Here is a 17,250-nt window from a genome sequence, read left to right on the forward strand (position 1 = left end):
GTGGTGCGTCGTCAAGCGGCGCCAGCTCAGAGAGCGAGGGTGAAGGCGCGGCGAGCTGCAGCACGCGCGTGGCGAGCCAGCTCACGCTGTGCCCCGCGTCGCCGCGCCGCGCGCCCTGCCAGGCGTGCCCGCACTGCACCTGCGTCTGCGCCAACGGGAACGGAAGCGGTAAGCCGTACTTTACACCAGAACAACATGTGCATAAGCAGTGAGTGAGGAAAACACTCTTGATAACCCTGGTATAGAGCTCAAAGGCGTGATCTCACCAGGCCCTGATCGCCCTCTTTGTAGGTAACTGTGTTGTTGTGTAGTTGATTATGACTGAGTGTCATTTCCAAGGTTTTCGGCATTCAGATAATAACATCCATTCTAAAATCTAAGATGGCTGTCGGATTTATTATTTTATTTTTTGAAGAATTCAATAAGAATCCGAACTCCCGACCCTCCCAATAAGAAGCCGACGTCCTATCGACTAGGGCCTAGGCGGTCACCACTTAATGAATCATATATTATTTAGGAGGTAGTGCAACGGAGCCGTCATCGTCCAGCAGCGCGTGCTGGTGTGGCGCGTGCGGCGCGGGCGCGCGGGGCGGCGAGGGCGGTGGCGAGGCGGGCGCGACGCGTGTGCGCTGCGTGTGCGGCGCGGGCGCGCGCACGCACGCCGACTCGCTGGACGGCCTGCCGCCCGCCGCCGACCCGCTGCAGGCACGCCTGCACCAGATCATACTCTACCAGAAGGTGAGTCCACACCAATAATACTCCACCACACGATACGTCGCGCTAGAGATTTTTTTAATAATTAAGTATTTCGATAAAAATAAGCGATGTACTCAAATGGAAACTTACTGCTCCTTTCAGAATAATTTTCTAAAGGTCTAATAAGTGTAAACTTATCCCATAGAAAGTGGTAGAAGATTTACGAGGACAGTTGCGTGAAGCACGCGAGGCGCTGCGCCGCGCGTCGCCCGCCCCGCCGCCGCTGCCCCCGCACGCACAGGTACGACTCGTGTGTAATCTTATGTTTGCCTGGTATAAATGTTACTTTTCTCCCACTTACTCGAAAATTGCTTTATTATTGAAAAAAACATTCTGCCCTTTTCCATCTATCAGAATCCATGTACCTATAGAACATTTATTTATCACGAGAGTCGCACCACAAGATATCACTTAGCACTCGCGCTTAGTAACTTCCCACCTGCTTCTCATCCATCAATACACTGCAGTAGCATGTGGCAGTGACGGTACTTAACTGCACGTAGCTTGCGTCTCGGCTCACTCCTATCCACACCAAATGACATATAGAATGTACAGTCATAGTAAGTCCTTTAGCACCTAATCAACGTACACAATGTGTGTGGCGTGTTTATAGAAAAACGTCATAAGTGCGACTGGTTTTTGATGCAATAGTTGCGCGAAATTGCTACTCGAATTCTGAGGTCGACCGTACGTTGCAGGCGGCGGGCAACACCAACGGGAACGGCACCGCTCGGCGCAGCCTGCGCAGCGGCAGCAGCAGCGGCGCGGCGAGCGGCAGCAGCAGTGGCAGCGCGTCCGAGGTGGAGGTGGGCGAGGAGGCGCGCGGCGTGCTGTGGCTGCCCGACAGCGCCGCGCCTCGCTGCCAGCACTGCCGCAATCAATTCTGGCTGGCGCGGCGCCGCCACCACTGCCGGTGAGACTCGTTACCCTTAGAGCCAATCAGCGACGGCGGCGCCTGATTCACCCCTACTTGGCTCGAATAGAATTTCTGAAAAGCGTTTCTTAATAAATTAGGGTCTACGTTGTATAGAAAACTTACTCAAGTTTCTAGACGGAGCGGTTTGATCTGTATGTTGCTTAGTCAGTTTCTCCTTTTGTATCACACTTCACACTAATATACTAATTATTATTATTATAAAGGTGAAAGTTTGTGTGTATGTTTGTTACTCTTTCACGCAAAAACTACTGAACGGATTTGCCTGAAATTCGGAATGGAGATAGATTATACCCTGGATTAACACATAGGCTACTATTTATTCCGGAAAATCAAAGAGTTCCTACGGTATTTTGAAAAACCTAAATCCACGCGGACGAAGTCGCGGGCTTCAGCGAGATAAAAATATACTCAATTGTATGTGTTTGGCAGGCGCTGCGGCGGCATCTTCTGCGGCTCGTGCTCGGAGATGAGCCCGTGGGGCGACATGGGCGCCGTGCGCGTGTGCCGCCGCTGCCGCGCGCTGCGGTGACCGCGCCTCGCGCCCTAGGCCCCTCGCACCTCTCGACTGCCCCGCTACACTTGCTACTACCGACCTTGCTCTCATTTTTTCACTTTCCTGTACGCAGATATCGCGCCAAACTTCTAGCACGTTCTGAGCCCCAATTGGAACTAAGCTAAGGTGTAGAATGCCCTTCGGCTTAGATATAACCTAAATATGTACCTTCAAGGCTCCAACATAGACCTCATCTTTGCTTTTTATTAAGCATGATTGCCGCTAAGCGCAAGCCAACCTTGCAATAAATTCGATTCAACGTGCTAGAAGTTTTGCGAGGCCTGTGAGTGTCCATTAATTGCGTCACACGATAAAATAACAGAGCGTTTCATACCCACTCCTAATTCACAACATAATACAACACCCGGCAGGAAAGAGATAATAATAATCGATAGCTGTCGACGACCACGGTGTCGTAGTGTTGTCTCTGGCCATATCTCTGTTGTGAGACTGACGAGTCATCAACAAAACACAATTTGTACTTAGATATGAGTGACAGAGACGACGCTCTACTAGCCGCCGATTGGTTTTTCGTAAAGGTCGTTTTGTTTTGTAATTATTCCTGCCGGGTTCTGCAATGTGTCTGTGGCGGGAAATAGAATTACAAAAATTAGAAATATGGCGTAATTAATGGATCATCTATGTTGATAATACTGACGATTGAGTTATATAAAGTGCAAAGTAAAAACTTATTAGGACTGTACTTGGTTAGTACTGGTGATAAATTTTTACTGGATATTAATTGTGCTGAATTGATTGATTAATTATTTATATTCAATATTCTTACTTGTCTCTAAAATAAAATTGACTTCATTGTTCTGGAAATAAAATTTAAGATCAAGGTTGTACAGAGATGTAAAATATTATTCCTTATAGAAAGTCCGTCAGCTATTTGAACTGTGTGTATAAGTTGCTATTTATTAAAAGTGTCTCAGCTTGAACTGTTAGGAAGCTATTCTAATGTTACAATTTAGCGCTAATACAAATAACTGTTAACTTAAAATGTCGGATTAAGCCAAGTGCGTACACTTTCGCCCTATTTTTCACTTTATACCTTTATTTTTCATCTAAAGTCATCTCCCATCATTGACTGAATTTTATTTTTCTTTAATTATTATTAATTATTTTGTATGAAAAAATTTTTTTAAACTAGAACAAAAGCTGTTTTTAAATTAACTCTAATTTAATCTTGCGCCTAAAAAAAGAAGCATATTTCATTATTGAAAAAGGTATGGCTTTAGTACACATTGTCTAAATGCCAATTTCATTCTTTAAAAATGGCGAATTGCGCCAAATGTTTATATAGAAAAGGCAAACGGAAAATATTCGAAAGGTGGTCGTTGAACTTTCACTAAGTTTACTGGCCCATTGTGGTAATTCAGCTGTACAAAACAAAATTGACAGGTCTTATCCTTTACGGTAGAGAGCATTGTGAAAGGGATAGCATTAGGCCTGTCATTTCAGTTTAGAGATTGTGTATAACAGAATTAGTCACATATGTACCTACTAGGCTCATCACAGTTTCCTATATTAAATGACTCTATTGACTACTAAAATTTGCGCACTTGGCTTTTGCTCTGCCAAAATTATACAGTGTAAGTTGATGAAAAATATTGTAAGATATTTTGAACCTGTTTTACATTCAATAAATAGAAACAATAAGTGTGGACTGACTTGGTGCCGCGAAGAGTGAATTAATTTTAACCAAATAACTTGCCAATTCTGTTGTACAAAATCTAAACTAAACTAAATTGACTTATCTAAATCTACTGCTATCCTTTTCCAAGAGGAGCATTATAAAGGGATGACAATACATTTAGACATGTCATATTAGTTTAGGGATTGTGTACAACACAGTTGGTTACACTGAAAAGTCCATTTGAATTCTAGCTCGTGTGTACTAGCAACAAAAAGTCCACATTTACAAGACATCAATTTAATTATACTAGTCAGCCTGCTTTGTTAAACGTGGCTTTTAATATTGTTTTGTTATTTTTTTTAAGAATGCGAATGTTTGATCAGATTTTTTTTCATAATATCATCACAGGTTACTCCAACTTTATAACTTACATATTCATATTTATCTATGTTATGTATTGAGAAATATATGATATAGTAATATAGGCAGCGGATAGCGGAATCTTGGAACGTAGTCTAGAAGGTTATGTGTGAAATTTTCATCCCTTATAATATAAAAAAATTGAGAAAGCTTTGACGATAATATGCATCTTATTTTCTTCTCAAATAAGGTCCATATTAAATCGCAATACATCTCTATTTCGATATGTTGGATCGGATGTTTATTTGAAACAAATGATAAAACAAAAATGAGACTGGTGTTGATATCGGTGAGTTTGTGATAGAAAAGGATAGAGAATGTTGTTAGGAAATGTCCATAGTGTGAAGTCTGATATTTTTTTTTTGTTCTAATGTCTTCGTTTACAGCACTACCATTTTTATAAGTCGTATCGGTAAAATTCGTTTGCGCAGAAAAATGCAACCTAACGCCGACTAAAACCGAATGTACACCAATGAAATACAGACCTTATTGCTTCACGTTAAGATTTTAAACACAAGAACAATAGACTCGCGCTATTTCGCTCCTAATTCGCGCGTACAAAACATGGCGCCGTAGGCAACAACCACGTCGCCGCTATGTATGGCTGAGATATTTTCGCGCCATCCAAAAATAAGATTTCTGCGCAGGTATATCGGCGTTACTTAAAAAAGTGGTAGTATTGTACTTAGTTTTTGAACGGCAGCCGTACTGTCGTAGCCACTATAGACTGAACTGTTAGATAATTCGTGGCTAGATACAATGACGGTACTCGCTGATAGAACTTTTACTCACGGTATCATTTTATTAATCGTATAACTACTACCATTATTTACTTGAAAATATATAAATCAAAAGTTTCGAAATACTACTAGCTTTACCGTGTGTAATCCGTCTGTACATTGTAAATTACTTTATTGATTCGACATCGAACTTGAAATGCAGCATTAAAAAGAAAATAGTAGGTAAGTATTTACACAGGAAATGGTACTACAAATGACGTATAAACTTTTTATTTGTTTCCTCGCACATTGTGTAAAAGATGTATGCCGCTGTAGAATCAAACCTGTTGACTATTTTCTAGTTAAAAAGTTCGCTGCTTAAAGTTTAGGAAGTGTCTAAATGTCGACAAGCGGTTGTTCTATAATAAAAAATATCCGGCCACAAGTTTTTTATTAGCTTTTAAAATTCGTTCATGACGCAACAATTAAGGTTCAATTTTTAATGGAAGTGTCCTATCCCCTAGAGTGTTTATGTAAAGCTCGAAACCAGAAGCTCGCAAAGAAGGTCCTGAATGAAGGGAGCCTACGAGGCCGAGCGGACTAGCGAAGCGAAGGTGGGCTGATTGAAGAGGCGACAGAGCGAGTCTTCTGGTGTAGCCGATCTAAAAAACCGGCCAAGTGCGAGTCAGACTCGCGGACCGAGGGTTCCGTATTCGGGTATTTTTTCCGACATTTTGCACGATAAATCAAAAACTATTATGCTTAAAAATAAATAAAAATCAGTTAGAATGTACAAGTAAAGCCCTTTTTATATGATACACCACTTGGTATAGTTATCTTATTTTGAAAATTAAAACACATTTTAATTTTTTTTTTTCTGTGATGTAACTACAAATTCACGATTTTCAGATTTATTCTTTTACTTGTTCTATAAGTCCTACCTACCTGCTAAATTTCATGATTCTAGGTCAACGGGAAGTACCCTATAGGTTTTCTTGACAGACACGATGGATGGACGGACAGACAGACAACAAAGTGATCCTATAAGGGTTCCGTTTTTCCTTTTGAGATACGGAGCCCTCAAAAACAGTCAACTTTCATTAAACTAGTAGCTTCTCTTGGGGCCTTATGATTTAATCAAACGTCGGTTTATGGTTGTCTAGACACTTCCTAAAGTTTATCGAATGCTCGACTTTATTAAGTCTATATTATTTGTATATTGAAGTTTGTGTTTCTATATACCTATTACCTACTTGCTTTGTATATTTAAACGCTAATGCCGTATTGTTAATATAAAATAAGACTATATCGAAATTAAATTCGAAAGGTTTCAATAATATAATATCACAAATTTTTGAGCTGTAGATTTTAGACATTAAGCATCGTTAAATTGCTATATGTATAACCGAATATCCGATTTACCCACGAATTAGTAATTACTACGAGTTTTATATTTTATTTGTGATATTGATGATAATTTTTATATGATAATAATATAAGAGTTTAAAACATGTTAATACACAATAAATTTATGGTGATTTAACAGTCGCGGTGCGTACTCGTTGATTTTATTTGATTATTGTTGATAACAATAATTTTGATAGGTGTATGCGAATAACATGGGATACTTGTAATAGCCTTTTGTAATATGATAAGCAATAAAATAAAATCCATGGCAATTTAAAAATAAACTGTGTCAAAATTCACTGTGAACTTAATTAAATGTGGTATAATCAGTAATAGTTTGAAATAATTGGTCTTTATCGGAAATCGTGCAACATGCAGCAGTCCTTTTATCTGAAAAGAATTAAGATTTCCTAACGTCTGTAATTAAGGGTTCGAATGTGTTAATCGTTTTGACATCAATCTGTGAATTTATTTTCTTTTTGCACAAAATAAACTTCATATTCTTCACTTTATGTATCTTATACTTACATTGTTTTAATTCGATTTTTTGTTGATTTATTATATCATAAATTGATGTCTAGACGATTTTTTTGTAAAGTGGACTGATGATGAGTCAGGAGTGTTTTGTTTGTCAGCAGGAATTGTTATAATTGCATATATTTTATACAGAATGAAGCTCGGAGTAACTTTAATTTCTTTGTCAAAGTGCAAACTTGTTTGTGACCAATGGATGACATAATGTGAAATAAAGCATATTTAGTTTTGGGACGTATTTTATTTGATTTCCTTTTGTTCATTACTCACTTATCTTGTATCTTCAAAGCACACATAATATGGAGCCTTTAGCATCAGCAATTGGCGATTTGGTCGCTTTTCGGATAGGACTAGAAGTTACATTTGAACTTCAAATCAAATAAGTTCATGAGACCCAGAGCGACTGCAATTCTTTTTTTCGAAAGTTATCATTAACATCCATAGAAATAGAGCGACTACATATTGTTAGCTTCGCACATATTCAAATGCCACGCAACTGTGATTCCAAGCTCAAACTCTGTTGAGGCCGCTTCAATACTTGGACATACTTTTTGCAATGAAATCACGATACGACGAATAAAACCTAACACCAGAAGGCCTAAGACGCTGGGTAAATCGCATCGCTTACGCGTTTCTTTCAGAAAATGTCTGCGGCTAACTAAGGAAAACTAAAGTACTCTACTACCACACAAAATACTAGAATTTGACTACACGTGCTGTCCAGTGGAGGCCTACAAGTGTATTACCGGTATTGAGTATCTATACTAATAAATAAAATTGGTGTCTGTCTGTAATTTCGAAATAACTACCTCATATTAAGCTCATGGTTATTTGAACGATACCATAACGGAATCACGTTTTTAAAATTTTTGTCTGTCCTTTTGAAAAAGCTAATCTTTGGAACGGCCGAACCGATTTTGACGGGATTTTCACAGACAAGTAAAGAATTGGCCAGGGAGTAACATAGGCTACTTTATAAACCGACTTTCAAAAAGGGAGTTGTGTTTTTCTACCTATGTACACCAGTTCTCCGAGATTTCTGAACCGATTCGCGTAATTTTTTTTTTAATCGATAGAGGAACTTTGTGACATTGTTTCATAAAAAAATTGGATTCCAACTCCTCAATCCTGATGCTGCGGGGGATCTCACCATCAATACTGATGGGATTTAGAAACTGTCGGTTATAAATTGATTGATATTGAAGGTATCTGTACCAAGTAAAGACTTTGTCGTTGACCTCGAGGACCCAACTCCTCAACTCTGATGCTGTAAGGAATTGCATTCCTAAATCCTGGTGATCCCTCGGGATTTTTAAAGGATCATCCGTTTAAATGTTTTTACGTGGTACAGAAATACGTTGCATCCCGGGGATGGGCTATTACGGACAGGCTACTTTTGTCCTGGGAAATCAAAAGTTCCCACTGGATTTCAGATCCTAAATCCATGCGGGCGAAGCTGCGGGCATTATAAATAAATAACTAATATTACAAAGAAAACAAAAACACTTAGTTTTATTAACATTAATTTTTAATTTTCTTGGATAATAGTAAATAGTATCCAGTAAAAATATTTTATACATAGAATAGGAACACGTAAATAAGGATATACCTATTTCAGTTCTAGCGAAGTGTCCACTAGCAATGAGGTACCATCTCGACGGACGAGAGAATCGCCGAGCCACCAAATTCCATACAACGCTTATAGGCCAATCTCCACAGGGCGTTACTATCGCCGACGATAGATAGTTGGTCGGACTCGTCGAGATTCCCTCGCCTGTGGAGATGCGCCTAAAATATTATAGCTCTGACAAGGCACTTACAATGTTGTGTCAAAACCAGAGCTGAAACTGTTTTATTAAAAAATAGCTAATAAACATTAAAAAAAAATACATTTTTAAACTTTTTTCCAACCCCTAGTTAAAACTAGGTTAACTATTAAAAAACTTCTATGTTGTGTAGCTATAGCAGACTTTAGCAAGTTTTATTGTTTGTGGACACTGCTGCTGAAATTGCATGTATAAATTCTCTTAGGCCCTGTGCAAAAGAGGGACAATCCTCACAAGTATTTTTTTGGCCAGAGTGGAAATTAAGACTGGGAGTATAACTATGAAAGTACTATAAAAGTTGTAAAGTAGGTACCTGTTAGTTATTTCGGTAGTCACAATGATTACCTTATGTTTATACAATACCTATAGTATTTTTGTTCTGTTCTTGATTTTTATTCATATGATCCAAACTAATATTATAAATGCGAAAGTATGTCTGGCTTTCTGTATGTCTTTAACCGGCTTTGATGAAATTTGGTACAGAATTAGCTTACATCCCAGAGACGGAAAGGCTGCTTTTTATCCCAGAAAATTTCACGGGATTCTTAAAGGCCCACCCGTCAGATCCATTGAATCAATTTTAATGAAATTTGTTAAGAAATAGTTGCATACCAGAGTCTGGCATAAGCTCCTTTTTATCCCGGATAATCGAAGAGTTCCCACGGGATTCTAAAAACCTAATACCACGCGGACGAATTCACGTGTATCTTCTAGTGTAACTAAGTATAAACAACAATTAATACTTAATAATTGCTCAATTATTGCATTAACAAATAACAAACAACTGTATCGCATTAACTAATAATAAAGTTTCAGTCGTTGCATACATTTGATAAGATTGACTAGTAGGTAACTAATTAAAAGCGTAACAAAGTTATAAAATAAAAAGTGTACAAATTTTTAAATTTTAACAATTAGGAACTTACTTATAATAAATAAATAACCAATATGCTCTCAAATAAACTATGTACATAATATATTAATACTGCTTTTATAAATAAACAGTCGACATTAAAATATTATTAGGTACTTATAACATTTGTACATTCTTTTATGAATAAAATGATATTTTGTGAGATAAGTACTTAAAGAAGTAATAAATAAATAAGTTCATGGCTTACACATAATAATTTTTTTTAAATAATTCGCACATAGCACAAACCTTAAGTCTATGTCCAGAAAGGGTGAAACCTCTCGCCTTGTTAATATTATGTGCCTACCTATAGTGCATAAGTAATCAAATCTGAAGTTGTGACATGGCGATTTGTGCAGATCATAGACTAAGGCTGAGATCTATAGAGCACACTTTGACTTTGCTCAGACTTAAGACACTGTTAGAACGAGACAGCGTTATACCGCTGGCATAAATCTGTCTCGTTTTAACTGAAACTCAAGTCGAAGTAAAGTCTAAATGCGCTCTATAGATTTCAACCTTAGTATTAAAAACACAAGCCCAGCTGAGGTCTTTTTTTGTAAATGCGCAATCGTACAACTCGTGTTCATATTGAAATTGCAGGATTCACGCGTCCTTTCTGAACATAGCCTTACAAAAAATAAAAGAATTGTACATAAATAAAATTAGTTCATATTTTAATGCTATAATCACAGTATAAAATAGGCATGTTTTAGAGTTAATGATAAATCTTAGAAGACTATAAAATAATAATTTGAATAATAGGTATGAAATCAGGCAGGTATTTAGGTACACCCCCATTAATGTTAAAAATACAAAAGAAACTCTGTTTGCCTGTTTGCAACCTTTTTCATGGCGCAACTGCTGAACACATCTTGAAGATATTTGGTACAAAGATAGCTTGCATCTTATAGAGGAACATATCATACTTTTTATTACAGAAAATCATAGAGTTCTCCTGGATTTTTAACTGACTTCCAAAAAGGCGAAGAGTCTCAACTTAAGTTTTTTTTCTGAGATTTCTGGACTGAATTGCGTGATTTTATTACTCGATACGAGGAAGTTTTCGAGATGGTTCCGTTAAAAATTCCGGTTCCAATTCTTCAAATCTGATACTAAAGGGGTACTGCCCGTTGTGGGGATTCACTGAACTTTACGCTTTAACTCCTCAGTTCTGAGGATATAGCACTAAGCTTTGGGGATTCCAGAACTGTCTATGGTGAGTTGATGTTGTGAGTATAATATCATAGACCTCCAGGTGCCAAATTTTCAATCCGGATGCTGCAGGCTTTAGACACCACACCAAACAATTCATTTTTACCATGCATTCATTTCTAAGTTTGTTCAACAAATAGCGATTAAAATTATGTTTACGACCTAGGACATTGTATAGTAACTTCGAGTAGTAGGTAAATTCGGTTTTAATATTTTCGTTCAAATAAATCGTAAAGAATAAATTTGAAGCAGAACTTGAACAGAAGTTCTTTAAATGTTGCAACTCAAGTACTTTGAAATATATTTTCAATAAAATATGTACAGTACAGTATAGTATATTTCATTACATATACAATATAACTGTACATGTACATATAATGGTGTCTATTTGGTTGTATACAAACTATAAAATGACAGCTCTTAGAGTAATTTATCCTTTTACGAAATGTGCACGGGATAGCACTACATTTAGACTGTCACTTTTATTTTATTTGGTTCATTTACGGTCACTTACACTAATACAAAAATAACACTTATTCTAAAAAAATATTGCTTGGTAAATGAATTGACCACTTACAAGCAAACACACTACCAAGATTTCTTAAGAAATTTACTATTATTTAGGAATTGCGTACAACCAAATAAGCACCAATGTTCACAGGTATCCATTTATTTTGTGACTAGAAACATATTATTATTATAGTACAAGTCGATCGGCAAACAGCACATTCTTACAATACTTATTTTTATGTTTACGTAAAAAGTGAGCCATTTGGTTCAGAAGAGACATTTTTTTAAAACGCACGCGTACGTTGATTATGTCAAAAATCTTCCCGCAAGTACTCACAACAACTGCACAAATTTTCATAACATAATCGAGTACTAAAGGAACGCATAATGGACAAGAATCTAAAGATTTCATGGCAGGGCTCAAACTAAGTTATCATTTTTAGTTTTAAAAAAATCCCAGCAAAAAAATTGCAGTATTTCTAGACCCGTTAATAATAATAGACTAGGTAAGGTACAACAATGTAACATTTAAAAAATAACTCTTCCGAACAAGATATTATCTTACGTAGAGCACTTCACAACCTATACACATTAACATAACTAAATAACTAAGGTATTCGTCGGTAGTGTGAAGTGTAATTTTTATGTTTGTTTTTATATTCTGTAATCAGTTGTAGTATTCTATATCGTACTTTGTTAATAACCGTGTACATTTCGGGCGAGAACGGTTCAAAGTTTTTATATTTCTTTTTACGCTTATAAATGCCTTCCCGGTTGGCCACCGCGCAACTCATGTCCTCCTGTCAATGTGAAAAATATTTTAAGATAAATATGTATATACATACACCTGATACAATAGAAAACATATTTTAGTAGTAATCGCTAAGGATACTTTTGGCATCGGCGATCAGCGATTTTGCGACTGCATCGATGCTGCATCGCGTTGACGACTTGCTGAATTCAATTGATTGGAATTGCGCATTTTCGCGTTCCAAATTGCGGATTGCTGAAGCTAAAAGTATGGTATAAGGCCTTACAAAAAGGAAGAGATGACATTTCTTCTGCCTGCAGAATCTTCATCATCATGATCAACCCATCGCCAGCCCACCATAGGCCATAGTCTGCCATGCTGGCCCAGTGCGGATTGGCAGACAATGTTTTACAATTTTTTACAAATGTGCATATTTGTAAAAAATAACCCTGATCTCTTCACCAGACATGGAGATGCACTTGGAAAAGCAACGAGACACAAAGACAGATTGATATACCCTGATATAAAATTATGCTTATTCCAAAATAATTCGTATTGCATGGCAATAAGCATATTTAATCAGCTTCCTTCCAACGTCAAAGTTATGCCATTAACTACATTAAAATCATTTTTAAATAAGTGGCTATTAGAGAAATGCTTCTATTCGATTAAGGAATACTTGAATCCTTATAAATAATAGCACCTATGATTTTTCGATATCTCTAGTTTTTATTTTTATTTTGTTTGTTTAATTATTTTTAAAATATGTGTAAAAAACAAAATATATTCTGACATTAAGCACTACCTAACAGACAAGCATATTTTGAGTTGTTAATAATAATTGATATGTTTTTTATGGTTTTTATAATGTTGACATTTTTTGATCTTTATTTAACTATTATTTTATACTTTGCTTGTGTAAAGTCTATGTATGTCTTTCTTTACTTAATATTTTAGTCTTGACTTTATTTGTATTTAATTTAATTGAATTTAAGATAATATTCAAACACCAGTTATAGTGGTAAAATGTATAAGGCTCATCAGACATTATTCCAACATATTGTACCTACATTTTATTGAATAAATCATTGAATTTGAATTTGAATTTGAATGTTATTATCTATACTAATCCACACTAATATAATAAATGCGAAAGTGTGTCTGTCTGCTAGCTTTTCACGGCCCAACAGCTGAACCGATTTTAATTATTTGGTAGTTAGCTTACATCCCAAGAAAGGACATAGGCTACTTTTTATCCCAGAAAATCATAGAATTCTCACGGGATTCTTAAAGACCCATCCGTTTAAACGATTTACATGAAATTTGGCACAGAGATAGCTTGCATCCCGGAAATTTACATAGACAACCTTTTATCCCCGAAAATCACAGAGTTCCCACAGGATTTCTAAAAACCTAAATCCAGGCAAACTAAGTCGCGGGCATCAACTAGACTTATACATTATGAATCGTATCTCATTTTTTTTTTAGTATTGTGATAAATTAGAAAAACTAAAAAAAATGAATATTCTTACAAACCTCAGAGACAGTATGGTTCAGGAAACTCAGAATCCCTAGCAGCGTGTTTCTAGTGTCGCGAACGAGCAGTTCATAGAACACCACGTGTATGGGTCCCAGGAACTTGGAGAGCCACTGGTGGTGCAACGACTCCCACACTGATAACTGGCTGAACACATACGTCGACCATTCTGGAAACAAATCACACTTACATACTGTCAACAGATCTTCTGAATCCTGCAATTGTATTACTGAAATTCTTTATTCATACAATATTTCTTTTTCTTGTATATTTTGCTAGAAAACTAGCATCCAAAATTTTAGGCAGGCAACATATACAATATACCCACCCAATATACCCGCTGGACCAATGACTTGAACAAGGTGACGGGGATATTATTATTAATTATCACGCACAACAGACGGAAACGTTTAAGTGCGGAAACCAGCCCAGAGAGAAGAAGAAGAAGAAGAAGGTGACGGGGAGAGGGTGGATGAGGAAGGCAGAGGACCGTGTTTGGTGGCACGCTCTTGGAAAGGCCTATGTCCAGCTGTGTTTACAAACTTCATATGATTACTTTTTACTTTTTAGTTAATCAATTTTAGTAAATAGCTTTCATCTAGGCCTGGTGCCACTGAGCCAATTTTAGTAAATTTGAAATTGAAGTGCTGTTGGATTTTGTAGCATGTTAAACTGATTCTAAATGACGTGGTCTTGCGTTTAGAATTGTGCTGTAAATTAATTAAAATACACACCAGATTTTTTCTGCTCATGTGACTTTCGTTTGAAGGCAGATTTTGGAGCGGTGCCAATGTGGCCTTTATGTAGTCTATTGAAGTCTGCCTGAAATACAATATTCAGGCAAATTAATAGTGTTTTACACTGTTTTTATTTTGGTAATTGTTGTTGGTAAAATTGACATTTTGCATGCTTAGTATCAAAGTGACCCTAGAATTCAAAATGAGTCTTAGGCTGAGATCTACAGACTTGCTCAGATTTAACAGGGCACCTTCTAGGTAAACGCGTCCCATCTTAGACCACATCATCACTTTCCATCAGGTGTGTTTGTGGTCAAGCGCTTACCTATAGTGAATAAAAAAAAAAGCTTAAGTCGGAGCAAAGGCATAATACGCTCTATACATCTCAGCCCAGCTAAGATCTGTTTTTATACAGTCCACACTCATATGCCTCATGTTCTGGTTGGAATGCTTGTTTTGCATACTCTATGTATAGTTGTATACAACTAACATCTTGGGGCATATATGTTCAAACTAGCTGACGCCTGCGAATTCCTCCGCGTGGATTTCGGGTTTCTCGAAATCCTGTGGGAACTCTTTGATTTTCCGGGATAAAAAGTAGCCTATGTGCTAATCCAGGTTATTATCTATCTCCATTCTGAATTCCAGCCGAATCCGTCCAGTAGTTTTTGCGTGAAGGAGTAACAAACATACACACAAACTTTCGTCTTTATAATATTAAGTGTGATAACCAGTGAAGCCATATTTTACAAAACGTTTTCTCTGATTGGGTAAAATACATTTTTTTTAATTCGGTCACTATATTACTGGGCATGTGATTTATTTAATAGAGTAAGGTAAGTAACGTAAGTACATAACTATGTATTCAACAAAACTTTCTGACAATCAATATTGGACATCAAAATAAAACCAAACATTGTGCAAACACTTATTATAAATAAAAAAAAAACAAAAACAATAATTACCATCACATAGTCAGTGAGCGTAGAAGCATTATTACATTGTTAAAGCGTCAACACAGAACAGTGAATCCTTGATGCTAATGACTAGAATTGAACAAAAATTGTCATATATTAACAACATAAAAGGTAACTTGTAAATAAGCAAAATATATAAACAACAAATTACAAAATGCATAAATGATGATACTGTAAGTACCACTTCACATGAATGATAAAAAAATTATAAAAATAAACAAGCACTATAAACATTAAGAATGGCAATAGCCTAGTATAGTTGAGACGTCAGCTTTCTGGAGGTATGGGGGTTCGATTCCGCGCACGCATCTCTAACTTTCCGGACTTATGTGCGTTTTTAGCAATTAAATATCACTTTCTTGAACAGTGAAGGAAAACATCGTGAGGAAACCTGCATGTCTGAGAGCTCTACATAGTGTTCTCAAAGGTGTGTGGAGTTTGCCGATCCGCACTCGGCCAGCACGGCAGACTACAGCCTAAACCTGTGCTCAGTAGTGGGCCAGTCTGCTAAGTACCACCAATATATAATAAATTGGCGTGTGAGACGTAAATAATTGAAAGAGGCATTGAAATGCATGCTGTACATTATAGAAATAAAACAACTTACCAAAATAGCATCTCTAGGGTTTCTGATAAGAAGAATAGCAGATTTGAACTTATCAGGTTCCAATGGAGGGGCTTCATGAGTTTTGACAACAAGTACTGAGCCATCTGTCACATTTTCAGCTGGAAAACCATGCATGCGGAGACCATAATCCATATAAATAGATCCAGTCATTATCCCTGAAAGTATTGTCTCAAATAATAAATTGAAGTAACCTCTTTAGACATGAAATATGTTGAGAGGATGCTAAATGTTTAATTTACTTAACTTATGTATCTTATTAATTTACTTAAAATATGCCAGTGAGATTGCCTTCATGGATATAGGATTTTTAAAATCCCGAGAGGGAAAAAAAGAAAAGTGCTATTGTCTCTGGTGCCCACAGGTTTGACAAAGAAATATGAAGTGGAGGCGATCACAATGGATCGGAGACAGTTGAAGTGATACAGGGAATTTTTGAACCTGCATGCCCCAAAGCAGAAGGAGAAGAAGGGATAAAAGCAGCCTACGTGTTAATTCAGGGTATAAGTTATTTCCAGCAAATTGGTTTAGTCATTGTGGCGTGAAGGAGTATCAAACATCATAACTTTCACATTTGTAATATTAGTAAAAAAAATACTATAAAGAAGTTGCTACAATAGTGTAGGTGGAAACCATTAAAATTCTTTTAATGGTTTCGTATTAATAGTCTTGCATAGCTGGTACATCTCAAACAAACTTTTGAAAATAGTATTATAATATATTTTTAAAGTAGTATTATTTCTAGTGTTTATCCATTACCTTGGCCTCAAAAAGAGACCTAATCAGTTCTGTATAACTTGAGTTAACTGAACAGTTCTACTGTACCTGTAACCTGCTGTAGAAGGTACCGGAGCCAAGTGTTTCCACTCCCTGGATATGACACAAGGGCTACTACGTGGGAGGAGGGTGGATGCCGCAATCTCAAGTCTTTACACCAGTTTACCCTCGGTATCTCACGTAAACCCAAATGACTGTAGCCCATATTGCTACCATAATAACTCCTACCGCCATGTAAGGGGCGTAACATAAAAATAATTAACGAAAAATAAACCATTACTACAATCACAGCGAGCAGAAATGTTGATCGTCTATTCATCATTTGAGAACAATTATTTCACACTTTTCCTATTCTAAAATAAAAGTTATTAAACAGAAGTTTCTATCTTTTATTCATAACCTACTTATTTTGTTTTG

General features: G+C 36.7%; 2 protein-coding genes across 7 annotated transcripts in view; one reads left to right on the plus strand and one right to left on the minus strand.

The window, feature by feature from the left end:
- Positions 1-5,801, plus strand: part of LOC123870800 (myotubularin-related protein 3) — a 66,760-nt gene extending 60,959 nt beyond the window's left edge. For 5 of the 6 annotated variants that reach the window (XM_045914248.1, XM_045914246.1, XM_045914245.1 and 2 more), the window contains 5 exons: positions 1-168; positions 518-738; positions 902-997; positions 1,455-1,669; positions 2,123-5,801. In XM_045914248.1, the coding sequence (XP_045770204.1) occupies positions 1-168; positions 518-738; positions 902-997; positions 1,455-1,669; positions 2,123-2,222 (800 nt within the window). In that variant the 3' untranslated portion in view covers positions 2,223-5,801. The remainder of the gene's footprint in view (positions 169-517; positions 739-901; positions 998-1,454; positions 1,670-2,122) is intronic. The other variant, XM_045914247.1, reaches the window with a different exon arrangement.
- A 4,051-nt stretch (positions 5,802-9,852) lies between these two features.
- LOC123870818 (WSCD family member AAEL009094) lies at positions 9,853-17,250 on the minus strand. The gene is made up of 5 exons (XM_045914272.1): positions 16,882-17,250; positions 16,039-16,214; positions 14,452-14,539; positions 13,717-13,886; positions 9,853-12,229 (listed from the first exon to the last, which is right to left on the minus strand). The coding sequence occupies exons 1-5, from the start codon at positions 17,153-17,155 to the stop codon at positions 12,038-12,040; spliced, it is 900 nt and encodes a 299-aa protein (XP_045770228.1). The 5' UTR covers positions 17,156-17,250; the 3' UTR covers positions 9,853-12,037.

This window comes from Maniola jurtina, chromosome 13, assembly GCF_905333055.1.
Source record: "Maniola jurtina chromosome 13, ilManJurt1.1, whole genome shotgun sequence".
Classification (NCBI taxonomy): domain Eukaryota; kingdom Metazoa; phylum Arthropoda; class Insecta; order Lepidoptera; family Nymphalidae; genus Maniola; species Maniola jurtina.

Bases quoted from the DNA above. Each gene is read 5' to 3' on its own strand.
- LOC123870818 (XM_045914272.1), bottom strand. From the start codon at position 17,155: ATGATGAATAGACGATCAACATTTCTGCTCGCTGTGATTGTAGTAATG. The intron at 14,540-16,038 runs GTAAGTTGTTTT...ATTGTATTTCAG, and splicing joins ACCCTAGAGATGCTATTTTG to GCAGACTTCAATAGACTACA. The intron at 12,230-13,716 runs GTTTGTAAGAAT...TCACATTGACAG, and splicing joins TGAACCATACTGTCTCTGAG to GAGGACATGAGTTGCGCGGT.